This window comes from Doryrhamphus excisus, linkage group LG20 (genome assembly GCF_037039965.1).
Source record: "Doryrhamphus excisus strain RoL-2023G ecotype Guam linkage group LG20, RoL_Dexc_Guam_v1.1, whole genome shotgun sequence".
Classification (NCBI taxonomy): Eukaryota; Metazoa; Chordata; class Actinopteri; order Syngnathiformes; family Syngnathidae; genus Doryrhamphus; species Doryrhamphus excisus.
Window position 1 is genome coordinate 10,250,974 of NC_136376.1, and position 13,830 is coordinate 10,264,803.

General features: G+C 43.0%; 1 protein-coding gene across 5 annotated transcripts in view; it reads right to left on the reverse strand.

Moving 5' to 3' along the window:
* Positions 1-13,830, reverse strand: part of lyst (lysosomal trafficking regulator) — a 60,018-nt gene that overhangs the window by 32,693 nt on the left and 13,495 nt on the right. For 3 of the 5 annotated variants that reach the window (XM_058058304.2, XM_058058298.2, XM_078787193.1), the window contains exons 3-8: positions 11,783-11,981; positions 9,787-9,877; positions 6,708-8,802; positions 3,885-4,824; positions 3,652-3,813; positions 2,474-2,642 (exon numbers count right to left, since the gene is read on the reverse strand). In XM_058058304.2, the coding sequence (XP_057914287.2) occupies positions 2,474-2,642; positions 3,652-3,813; positions 3,885-4,824; positions 6,708-8,802; positions 9,787-9,877; positions 11,783-11,981 (3,656 nt within the window). The remainder of the gene's footprint in view (positions 1-2,473; positions 2,643-3,651; positions 3,814-3,884; positions 4,825-6,707; positions 8,803-9,786; positions 9,878-11,782; positions 11,982-13,830) is intronic. The other 2 variants (XM_058058306.2, XM_058058300.2) reach the window with 1 other exon arrangement.

Below are 13,830 nucleotides of genomic sequence, written 5' to 3' on the forward strand. Positions count from 1 at the left end.
ACTAAATCAGAGACACTGAGAAACTGAGTCAGACATCGGCATAAAGCTCTGGCTGACTGACACCACACATCATCCACAGACATTCCCCCGATTCATCTGCAATCAGCTGGCTCAGGGGCAGCCCATAAACATGAATTGATCTCCGCCCCAAGCTCAGAGCAACATGGGAGTAGCAGCCCAGCAGACTCTCACGTGGATTGTCAGACCTTCTTTGATAAACCAAACAGATGCCCTACTTTGACTTGCACAAATTGTTTCCACCCTCAACCGCACAAGCAAATAAGGATCTGGTTCATCAACTAAAAGCTTAAACATTAATACGCAAAAACCACCAATTTAGTCAATTTACTGCTTGGGTTCCAGAAAATGTGAGAGGTTAAACAGTTGAAATGTATGACAAAATGAGTCGAATGAATTAAGAAGCATGTTAAGAGACTACAGGAGGTGTAGATGTCGGAACATACTTCTCATTTATATAAAAGGCAAAAACAATAACAGTAAAACAATGTGCACAACTCTATGATTTTGGGGAGGGAGAAAGTCCATTCATGCATTCTTAAAGAGATTGCTGCTCCTGTGTTTTTCTTTATTAAATCCGACTCAATTCATCAAAAGAAATAATTGACTGATTAATCGGTTATTGAAATAATCGTTACTTGCAGCCCTAATAGCGCTTAAACAACAGCTCGTCAGGGTGACCTTGATTTCAGACATTTAATGTTGCTTTAATTTCGGCAGGACAAGGAACAGCTTCCTTAAGATAAAGTTCATTTTGAAGAAAGTGTGTTAGATTCGACCAAGAGGGGGCATTCAAAGCGAAATTACATCCCTCTAAAACAGGGGTCTCAAACACGTGGCCCGCGGGCCCGCATGACGCTAGTTTAGGCCCCTGCCTTGATATGAAAGTTTAATGTTAGTGCGGCCCACGCTAGTTTGATATGGATGCTGTGGTTTTTCAACAATGAATGAATAAATCAGGGGTCTCAAACATGCGGCTCGCGCGCCAAATGTGGCCCGCAGGACACTAGTTTGAGGCCCCCGTCTTGATATAAAAGTTTAATGTTAGTGGCCCGCGCAAGTTTGATATGGATGCTGTATGGTATCATGTACCCAGAAAAAAATATTACGTTTGATTAATGTTCATGTTAAAGGTTAAATAACTGTTCATAGTTATCCTCCCTATCCATGTGGAAGTGGTAAGTTTTTGGCTTTTTAAGTTGAAAGGAAATAACTTGAAGGCTACCGTTTAGGTCGCTAGCTCTCTAGTTTGCGAGTTAGCATGTGTCTCAAGACCCTGCAGTTGCGCAATATGTTGTAAATAAAAAGAGTATAAATGTGACTATAGTCGTGTTTTGTCATGTCTACAGGGCTCTAATAATGCTTTGTTTTTTTTATCTGAAAAAAATAATTTGTCTACCCACCAACTATATGTGGTTTCTTAAGTTTTTATTATTTGGTGTTTTATTATTATTATTATTATTATTATTATATTTATTTATTACTGATTGATTGATTTTCTTTATTCTTGATTTGTTTATTTATTTTTCATCTTATTTTGTGTAGAAAAATAAAAATTAAGACATTTGAGAAGAGTGGAATGTTTTATCGGAGCTTTTCTTGTAGAAAATCAGAACAAAAGGCTTCACCCAGACCCTAGCTCCGGTGGCCCCCAGCTAAATTGAGTTTGAGACCCCTGCTCTAAAAGGAGACTTCACCACCTAGTATTCAAGGTTGCCGTTTTCCAGGAAGTTGACGTTTGATACAGACTTAACATCACAAGATCCAGCTCATGCGACACAATGACTGTAGTAGCCTGCAGTTGTAACACAAAACAATAACTCTATTCTGAGGGGGAATGAAAGACCGAATGGACTTAATCAGGCTGTGTCTGACCTAACCTGGAAGACCAAAGCAGCAAAGTACAGCCGGCATACAGTAAGAACTAAATAACGGTTAAAAAAAGATGTAAAGACATATTTCTGCAATGTCATGCACTTTAAAAAATTGCTATTGCCAAATGTCATCACAGCAGAACAAATGAGGATGTGGCATGATTCAGTAAATTCACATTGCACGTCCACAAACATGCTTCAACATCTTAAGCATCACATTTCTATTGAACAAACATATCCAGCCGATGCACAGAAATACTTTGTCATGATTACCAGTAAATGTAAATATTTTTACTGGGAGAAGCAGACATTTGTGGTTTCCCATGGTTAAAAATAAACAGTTATATGGGTTGAGGAAAAAGTAAATACCTCCGCAATCCATCAAGATTAATCTTGACATTTCTTGCAAACAAAAACAAATAGTGACGCAGTTAACTGTTTATATGTAATATATATTAACCTAAAATTACCCCAGTGACAGTGCGGAGCAAGTTTTGAAACAAAACAACCAATGAACCGTGTCAAACTGTCAATCGTAAGGATGTAAGCATGAATGAGGTCGCAGTTAAGTGTAGTCCTACCCTCTTCCTGGTTGGCCATGTCCTCAGGATTGCTTTCGCTGTCGGCGTCGTAGCCCTCCTCCTCCTCCTCCTCCCCTGGGGGCTTGATGCCACAGCTCTGAACGCCGTCTACCTCCTCTGATAGATCGCCTGCTGGGGCCGCCCCCTCTGCCGACACTTGGAGTTTCTGCTAGAAAGACGGCGAGAGGAAAAGAGAGGGAAAAAGGAATAAGGTCCCAAATAAAAGCAAAATAATAAATGTCTTGTGAATAAAAAAATGCAGAAAATAGTACAAACTGGTCTTAAGACTAATATCAGCTGACAGGGGAAGCACTCTACCACGTTCCTGGTTGTATACAGCTTCTCATCAAAGTAGTGCACAAACATTCAAGTAAATATGTGTTGTCTAATTGACAGATGAGGCCTATAATTATACACAGTTCATTTCTTGTTAAAAAAAAAAAAAAAAGACGTTTTGGAGAAATGTGACATATCTCCAAAAAATAACATTTGAACTTTGAGGTGGGAATCGTCTTCTGGCTTCACAGAACAAAATTCAGAAGGATTAAGTGCCCACCACACTCTGCATGACTCACTGAGAAAGGACTATGGGCTTCAGAAGTAGGTAAATCTATTACATAAAAAGCTAAATCTTCCTGTGTTGGAACAAGCTTAGTCATACAGGCATTTTAAGAGCCTGACTAACAGGAGGCTTGTTGTTGAGGAAAAGATGTAATCTTTCTATGCTGTTGTACTACTTTCTACTATTTTCCTATAGAGAGGACAACGGCCCAAGATGAAAGCATCAAAGTTCATTCATTCATTCATTTTCTACCGCTTTTTCCTCACAAGGGTCGCGGGGGGGTGCTGCCCCGAGAGGCGGGGTACACCCTGGACTGGTCGCCAGCCAATCACAGGGCACACACAGACAAACAACCATTCACACTCACACCCATGGACAACTTGGAGTCGCCAATTATCCTAACATGTTTTTGGAATGTGGGAGGGAATGTGGGAAAACCCACGCATGCACGGGGAGAACATGCAAACTCCACACAGAGATGGCCGAGGGTAGAATTGAACCCTGGTCTCCTAGCTGTGAGGTCTGCGCGCTAACCACTAGACCACCGTGCCGCCCAGCATCAAAGTTAACATACAGCATAATGTCACTTTAAGCATGACCACAAGGAGGGACTCACCCTGTCTGGTTTCTCCTCAGGAGGCTCAGGAGAGGATGACACGTTGCCCAATGCCACTCTCAGAAGAGAATCAAACAGCGGCACAGCAAGGTCAGAGCTTACCACCCCTGAGCGAGAGAGCTGGTCCCTCACCTCTAATAGGGTATCTTCAACTGACTGGAGCTACAGAGAAGACATGATACCTCATTTATGACACTGAGTTCGTGTTTGATAGGTGAAGATGTGTGTGATACCTGATAATAAAGCTCAGCGTCTGTCCTCTGCAGGGCAAAATTGGCACCGTGTAGACAAATAGCCAGTAAGGCCTCAAGGAGGCGGATACTTTGTAATTGCCACTCTTCCTCCTGTCTCTTTGTTGGATCTCTGTTCTTCCCCTCAGCTGGAGCAGTGCACTTCACTGAATCGTGACTTGGCTCATCTACTCCAAGCAGGCTGACAGGGACTGTGGACTCTGGGCTACTTTTAGCCTTGAACTCCTTCTTCTTCTTTGCTTTGCCATCCTTATTTTTGCAGGAAAGCTTCTGAATGACCATGCTCATAAGGCGCAAACAGACATCCAACCCGCCTAGTCTGAAGAACTGCCTCTGGAACAAAGGGTTGGCCAGATAGATGCATCGGCAAACCGACCAAACATCTGCAGCCCGTCTTACTTGCTCTTTAGATGGCAGGGTCACGCTGTCTGGGGACAGGTAAGCCAAGCGCCCGCCCAGGGGCTCGCTGGCTGTACTGTCATACCCTGAAGTATCCTCAGAGTCATTAGCCGAGTCCCGGTCGGAATCAGCCTCTTTACTAACACACAGGAAAGCGACACAGAGGAAGAGGTTTATAACATGGAGGTGGGTCTCTGCTTGGCTGCGCCTTGCTCCTCGCCCCTGCCCGCTACGACTCTTATGTGGATATGCCTCTTTTAGTCCTTCATAGAACTTGCTGAGGCTTTGCGGACCTTCTCCAGATCCTCTTGAACCCAGATCCTCAGCCAGGTTCGAGACTGTCTGCTTCTGTTCGGCAACTGCAATCTCTAGCTCTTGTAGGACGTTGTCTGCCTGCTGGTGTCCGAAACTAGTTATTAGGGTCTCAAATACCTTCAAAGCTAAAGAGCATGTTTGGTCAAGGTACACAAGTTCTGTCATCTGGTTGAGCCCATTGCAGCTGATGAACAGATCTCGAATTACCCTGTTGGAGAAATAATTTGGGAGTATGAGCTTGGTGGTTCGTTTACAAAGAAGCAAACAACAACAAAATAAAACACAGCCTGACTGACACAATTAACAGGACGACTAACAGAAATTCTGCATTCTGCTTCTTAAATACAAACTTTGCCATTTTTCTTGGGTTTACTTTTAATTAGAACCCGAACTACTAGCAGGTAGTTATGAATACATCACATTGTGAAAGTGCAAGGTGATTTACCAATGTGTCAGTGAGGTTTATATCCATAACAGAGATGTTACGTGATCGCTCACAATTATAAATATGTGCAGCAGCTTGAAAAATGCATACATAGAACACTTGCACTCTAAATGTATTATATGTGTATGTACAATGTGTCAACATAACAGGTATGACAAGAACTGAGAGAAACAGAATTTTCTTAGTGAGGTTGCCATCATTAGCCACGTATACATGGACCCAAATATTCCAATTGCATTCGGTTTATTCGCTCAAAGGGAAAGAATTTAACCTTTGTATACACCTCATTCCGAAAGAAAAGTGCCAATCCCAATGAATATATAATCGGATTCCTTTCTGCAATCCGATTGAGGGATCTTGTAACCGCTCAAACGGAAAGTTGTCAGGGTGGGTTCTTCTTCGTCGTGTTTTTTCCTTCTTCTGTTATGTATTGGCGGTTGCAAGCAGATATGACGTAACGCGCAGCTCGAGACGTTCTTCAGTTTTAAAAATGGAGGCGAGGAATTGGCACTGGACTACTGCAGAAAGTTTGTTTTTGTTCCAAACTAAACTTTCTACCGCTTTTCCTCACAAGGCTATCTCAGCTGTCTTTGGGCGAGAGGCGGGGTACACCCTGGACTGGTCACCAGCCAATCACAGGGCACATATAGACAAACAACCATTCACACTCACATTCATACCTATGGACAATTTGGAGTCGCCAATTAACCTAGCATGTTTTTGGAATGTGGGAGGAAACCGGAGTACCCGGAAAAAACCCACGCATGCACGGGGAGAACATGCACACTTCACACAGAGATGGCCAAGAGTGGAACTGTACCCTGGTCTCCTAGCTGTGAGGTCTGCGCGCTAACCACTCGACCGCCGTGCCGCCCCGAAAAACTCTCAATACGGAGTTATTCCAACAAGTGAAAGAAACATTCAAGGAAGCTGGTATCATGTGATGTTGATGTTTACGTTTTACTGCACATGCCCTATTGACTATTCTGTTTGATTATAGCGGCGCATGTAGACAAGAGATTATATTAATATTCCTTTCCATGTATACCATTGTTTTCGAAAAGGTCATTCGGAAAGAGAAAAACTCATGTAAACGTGGCTATTGTGCTATTCTAAAGTCACTTTTCCAGTTTCAGGTAGATGCAGTCTCTCTAAAAATAACACACTCAAAAGTTACCTCAGAGTCATGTTTTTATGAAAAGGCATTAACCCAATTCAGAATTTCATCATCCAAACAAGTGACACAGCACTAAGTTGATTTTATGGAAGCTTTACTAATGTATTTGTTGTTACATAATGTAGGCCATCCATAGTCAGGTCACCTGCCACCCACAAAGCCGGGCTAAATTATTGATTAGCATCAATTAGCAATGACGCAGTCGGACCGATCTAATGACAATCTGAGTGAATTCAATGAAAAGGCTGATATGTCATCTACGTGTGATAATAAAGAGAAGGACGTATCAATTTCTTGAGTGATGCATTTCCTAATCAACACCAATGGAAAAATAGTCAAGCATTTAACTTGCTGAAGTTTAAATCTTAAAACAGGTTATCATCAAATTTTGAATTACTAAAAGCTCGATATAAAAGTAATAAAGATAATATGATACAGACAGAGCAACAACATACAACGCAAAGCTTACCTGGATTTCAGGAGTGCAGGTAATGCTTGCAGGTATATGAGTAGTACCTCCACAGGCAGGCACTGAGTGTGGTAGCTGCAGACCTGGGTGCAAACTGTGGAAACCCCAAGCTGTTGTGCATGGTGGGCTAGCTCTACCCCTCGCTGCAGCACAGGGTTGAAGATGTGCGTGTAGAGCTGCCACTGCACTACAGCGTTACCGCGTAGTGTCAGGTGGCACACATGACCCGCGACCTGCTGGCTCAGCTGTCGATCCTCTCCAAACACTAGTTCTTGGTAAGCCTCAAGAGCGTCCCACTTCCACAGCATGTCCTCCGCGCTGCCTCCACTCGGCAGGATCCCCTGGGAGCGGTAGCACAGGCTAGTGGACAGAGCTGACATTTCCCCATGTTGCAGTGTCTCCTCCAGGCCTGGCAACTGACTCTGGTCCAGAGTGCAAATGTTACACGAAGCAAGCTTCGCTCTCTCTGAGGGCTGTCCCCCACCAAGCTGGTCTAGGATCAGTCTGCCCAGAACGCTCAGAACATGAGACTGATAACTACGCAGACCCGGCGCTTGGAAGGCATCCAATAGTGGTCTTATTACAGAACGTGGGTCCATGCAACAGCAGATACCAACAGCCTGCACCCCGGCGAGTACCTGCAACACAGCTGGTCCATTAGGCGACAAGCGCTGCAGGAGCCGCAGACATTGGTGAGCACAGGCAGCTAAGCAGCAGCAGCGCTCGGGGTAACGCACCGCATCCCCCTCCGTCCCTTCCTTCCCTTCGCCGTCCTCCTCAAAAGGGTTGCGCCGGGCAGCCTTCTTAAAAGCGGAGACAGGCAAACCCGACAGATCTCTGTGATGATGCAGGAAGTGGGAATATTCACAGCGACGGTGACGTCGTCGAGCGCACACCGACTGATGCAGCTGCTCCGACTTTGCTTTCTTGACAGCACTGATGATCTTGAAGACCCCTGCAATCAGACCTCGTAGCCTCTCTGCAGCCTCGCCTCCTACTTCTGAATCCTTGGCTCTCCCAAGTTCCTCCAACCGCAGCACCGTAGCTTCAAACAGCTCCAGACCACGGTGTTGGACAAATTCATGGATGAGGTCTAGTGCTTGGCTAAAGAAAAACGGGTTGGGTGTGGAGGCCTGCAGGCAACCCAGAAGAACTTGCAGTACACCTTCGAGAAGCTCAGGCAACAGCAGCGCTCTGTGGCGAAAACGTGAAAAAGAGAAATCATCTTGGACTTCCTGCAGGGTCTTCTTTGGTCGAGGAGCAAATGGGTTTGTCTGCCGGTCTAGACAGCTTCGTATTTTTAGTGTAGCTCGTAGCAGATCAGTCAGGCTACGTCTCAGGCTATCTGGGAGGGTTTCACTTTGACTGACATCAACTGACATCAGATGCAAAATGGTGCGTAAAAGCATCCTCTGAACCAGTGCGATGGGTTCTTCTGTCCATCCCCCAGCAAGCTCCTCCGCACCCATTCCACCACCCCCACCTGGACCACAACAATCTCCAAACTCAGTCAGGATCTCAGTGAGAGTGGGTACGACACTGACTGCCAGGCCGGGATTGTGATTGATGCTCATATCAAACTTGCACACTTTTTCCAACAATGAAAGTAAGACGTAGCACAAATCAAAGGGGGAGTTCTCCATGCGGTTGAAGATTGACATGGCTGCTGGGTCTGTTAGGGTTTCAGTGTCCATTGTCTGTGATCCATGGACCCTGGGATGAGGGTACGGTGCACTCATGGTCTCTGTGTTGGTGGTGGCTGTGGCTGTTGACTGCGTGGCTTCTAAACGATGATGCTGACAGCTTACCCGGATGCTAGAGCCATGTGTCCTTCTGCTCCTTGAGCCACCTGCGACTGCCTTGTCTTCAGTGTTGGCTTCAGAATCTGAGGTAGAAACTTGGGAGCGACGAGCATCCTTTATGGAGTATCTCTGCGATGTTCTGCGTGACCTCCTCGATTTCCAGGTGCCGCTGCCAGCACGTGGCCTCTTTCCAGATTCCTGTTCATCTATCCCAGTCTTTTGTCCTGCTCTGAGAGGCACGGATTTGACCTCCCGGCTGAGGAACACTTCTAATAGAGAAGGCAGGGTGAAATCTGTCGACATGAAGAAATACTATCTGTGAGTTTTCTGGAAATACATACTATATTCTCACTTGTTTGACTGACTATCATTTTAATTGCATACAGTTTTATTTTGGCTTTGAGGTTCTAAGATTCCACAATGTACTTCATGTGTTAGATGAGAAACCAAAGCTCAGGGTTCTCACAGACCAACCTCTGTACAAATTATTCATTCATTCATTCATTCATTCATTTTCCACCGCTTATCCTCATGAGGGTTACGGGGGATGCTGGAGCCTATCCCAGCTGTCTCTGGGCGAGAGGCGGGCTACACCCTGGACCGGTCGCCAGCCAATCACAGGGCACACATAGACAAACAACCATTCACACTCACATTCATACCTATGGACAATTTGGAGTTGCCAATTAACCTAGCATGTTTTTGGAATGTGGGAGGAAACCGGAGTACCCGGAGAAAACCCACGCATGCACGGGGAGAACATGCAAACTCCACACAGAGATGGCCGAGGGTGGAATTGAATCCTGGTCTCCTAGCTGTGAGGTCTGCGTGCTAACCACTAGACCGCCGTGCCGCCCCTGTACAAATTAATTAAAGGAAAAAATGTCTAGCGTCCATGTCAGAGAGGAGCATCAGTTCAGTACTAAATACCAGTGTCATCCAAAGGTCAAAAGCCTCTGTAAGCCTCTTTTTCTCAGAATTCGAATTTACAGTGTTTGAAACACAAAACATGTTTGCAGCACCATTAAACACATTAATGCATCATGAAGATTAATTCTATTTCAATGTGCATAATGCAGCGCCACTATATGTAAAAATACACGAGCTGCTTAGCTTAACAAACATGACCGAAAAAAAAACCTTACTGAAACAACGGGATTGTAATACGCGTTCATCGTTAAAACAAAGTATGCTACAGATATCTAAAAAAAAAAAATAAAAACAGTAAAATGCATTTACAACAGAAAGAAATACTGAACTTCAAAAGAAGGACAAACCTGGTGCTTTTTCTTCTTGTACAGGGATCTTCCAAACCAGAGGGAGTAGCGACAGCAGCAAAGTGAGCAGCTCCTCTCGGCACGTCAACTCCTTCGAGTGCGAGAAAACACACAAGGGTTACCTCGAAAGCCTCCCTTCTCCTCATCCTTTTGGTCACACTCTGATGTCACATTAAGACACACCCACTGAGACAGACCGAAACACCGATGTTCACTTGCTTTTCATCAAGAAAAACCAAGATTAAATTGTGAAATAAAATTCTATTTTTAGGAAAGATTTTTCAAAGCAGACATCAACTAAGTATGTTTTTGTGCGACATTTTTTTTGATTGTAAATACCCAGTGCAGTTGTGCGAGGAAACAATGTTGCGTCTACATGACAGTCTTGCATGTCTACCTAAAGCATTCCTCACAGCAGAGAGAACCAACTCCTTCAAGTGCTAATTAAAAACAATTTTCTTCTCCAACTTCTTCAACTGTCAATTAACATTAATGGGCTTGCAGGTAAAAACATGTCATACAATCAGTGTCAAAATCTGTGAGTTTAAAAAGGTTCCATATGATAGCATTTTTCAACAATTCAAAGCAAATCACAGAGGACCCACATGAGTGCATTAAAGCAAAATGTTGCCTTGATGCTTTAATGCTATTGATGTGCATTAATGTCTGTCTTAGACAGACTTTTTACACATGCATGAACACATCCAAGCTTAGCCTATTCGCTGAGGAAAAACACATAGCTCCTTATTTTAAAGCTTTCCTCCATGAAGTGGTGGGTGTAAAAATGGGGCAGGTTCATCTAGCCAGGGGAGGGTCAGAGGCGGGTCATGTCCTGCCATGTCCACGTCATGAAAAAAAAATGTGAAGAGAAGCAAACAAATGAGGGGGATGATGGATTTTGGTGGTCTAAAACAGGTTCTATGGACATCTATTATTGCTACAATATTTTGCATAACCGTGGACTTTTAAGTCGCAGATAGCTTTAAAGCTATCTGTACAACAATGGTGAACTATGAACTGGTGATCGAGCATGGTTTTGTAACAACAGTTTATTTCAGGGGTCTCAAACTCAATTTACTTGGGGGTCACTGGAGCTCGGGTCTGGGTGAGACTGGGCCGCATCAGGTTTTCCAAAAAAAAACAAAAAAACCCAAAAAAAAACGCATTTATTAAAAACAAAAAAATTTAAAAAAACTTTGCTTTGGTTCCAATTTTCTACAATAAAAGCTCTGATAAAACATTCCACTGTTCTCAAATATCTTACTTTTTATTTTTCTACACAAAATAAGATGACAAATAAACAAACAAATCAAGAATAAAGAAAATCAATCAATCAGTAATAAATAAATAAATATAACAATAAAACGGCAAATAATAAAAACTTAAGAAACCACATATAGTTGGTGGGTAGACAAATGATTTTTTTCAGATTAAAATGAACAAAGCATTATTAGAGCCCTGTAGACATGACAAAACACGACTATAGTCACATTTATACTCTTTATTTACAACATATTGCTTGAGACACATGCTAACTCGCAAACTAGAGAGCTAGCGACCTAAACGGTAGCCTTCAAGTTATTTCCTTTAAACTTAAATAGCCAAAAACTTACCACTTCCACACGGATATGGAGGATAACTATTAACAGTTATTTAACCTTTAACATGAACATTAATCAAACGTAATATTTTTTTCTGGGTACATGATACCATACAGCATCCATATCAAACTTGCGCGGGCCGCACTAACATTAAACTTTCATATCAAGGCGGGGGGCTCAAACTAATGTCCTGCGGGCCACATTTGGCCCGCGGGCCGCGTGTTTGAGACCCCTGGTTTATTTCATATGTAGTCCTACATCCTGCTTCCATGGTCTGTTGACCAGCCATTTCACAATAAACGCATTCTAGTGAGGAAGCCTGGGTAAGGCTGGGACATATGAAGAGGTCAATAGCAATATGATGTCATTCATTTCTAACAATGATGCATCCTCACCTGGTCAATGATGGAATCCAAGGTGCTCAGCAACAGGAATCCCCTTCCTCTGACCAGGTACTCTCCAAGTGCAACCATATGACTTTCCTCCTCATCTTCCTCCCGTGCCTCCGCTCTCTGAGCCACCGCGCTGCATAGCTGATGTACGTCAGTCAGGAACTCCCTTGCCAGGGTGTTACTGGCCCCACTCATGTCTGAGCTATAAGAAGAGAAAGAAGAGAGATCAACAATAAGGCTGTGATGTAAATCAGCTTGTACAGAAAACATGTAGTGCATTTCCAATCACATAAGAGAGTGCTTCTCCAATAGTGTGGCAAGGCGCGGTGTGGCGTCAGAGGGGGCGTGAGAGGCATCATTTCCTCAAGGTTGACAGGTCTTTATTCATGCTTGAACAATATTGCTGGCAGCAACTCATACAGTGGTTTGGACAGAAATAATTTACTACAATCATCCCTCACCACAACCGTGCACTATTGTGGTTTTTCAACAATGACTGAATAAATCAGGGGTCTCAAACACGCGGCCCGCGGGCCAAATGTGGCCCGCAGGACATTAGTTTGAGGCCCCTGCCTTGATATGAAAGTTTAATGTTAGAGCGGCCCGCGCAAGTTTGATATGGATGCTGTATGGTATCATGTACCCAGAAAAAATTATTACGTTTGATTAATGTTCATGTTAAAGGTTAAATAAGTGTTAATAGTTATCCTCCCTATCTGTGTGGAAGTGGTAAGTTTTTGGCTATTTAAGTTGAAAGGAAATAACTTGAAGGCTACCGTTTAGGTCGCTAGCTCTCTAGTTTGCAAGTTAGCATGTGTCTCAAGACCCTGCAGTTGCGCAATATGTTGTAAATAAAAAGTAAAGTTAAATAATTTTAATCTGAAAAAAAGATTTGTCTACCCACCAACTATATGTGGATTCTTAAGTTTTAATTATTTGCTGTTTTATTATTATTATTATTATTATTATATTTATTTATTACTGATTGATTTTCTTTATTCTTGATTTGTTTATTTATTTTTCATCTTATTTTGTGCAGAAAAATAAAAATTAAGATATTTGAGATCAGTGTAATGTTTCATCAGAGCTTTTATTGTAGAAAATCAGAACCAAAGCACTGAAAAAGTTTGTATATTTTCTGTTTTTAATAAATACGTTTTTTGGGGGAGAAAAAACCTGATGCGGCCCAGCCTTGCCCAGACCCTAGCTCCAGTGGCCCCCAGGTAAATTGAGTTTGAGACCCCTGATCTAAACACATACAGCACTGCAACTCTAACTGTAAGGGGTGGCATCAACATGAAACACGCACTGCACATCTCGATGCTGTTCAAGAGCAGCATCGTTTATAAGACAACGGCAACTAGACACTGAATAGTTTTCTCTCCTAAGTGTTGCAGTCATTCTCATATGAATAAATTCCTTACAGCAACCGAACAACAACAACCCGATGGTTAAAATGATCCGCACCACAAGCACATTTCCAACAATACAGCTAATGTCTGTCCATTTAAGACTAAAATGATGTAGTCTTACCAGACGTTAGTGGGCTTAACCGTTTCCTTCCAGTCATCTTGTGCATATTCCAGGCTTGACTGCAGCTCGACTGCTGGCTGTATCTGCATACTTCCTTGCACAACTACTAACTGAATTTTCTGTTCTGCAGCGCAAATTCCATTAAATTGGAATTTCAAATGGAGGCTTTCCAGATTCGCAGCAGATCAGCGTATCACATGAAAGCATGTGATGTCACATGGTAAGGGGACTGGCCTTGGGAATACTGACGTGCTTCCAGTGACCTGCGGAGGACCTCTATAAGACATTCACTAAAACCATTTGTAATTCTGCACTACAAATGTATGCACAGTGGTGCATAAAGTTCTAGAATGAACACTAAGACCAAGACTATCATCTTATTAGATGTCTTCTTTGTGTACATTTTTCATGACTATGCAGTTTAATTGACATCATATCACCATGTATTTATAGCAAATTGTCCTGCCACATTAAGAGTTATTGGTCCGAAACGAAAAAAGAAGGAAATTATGGTGTTC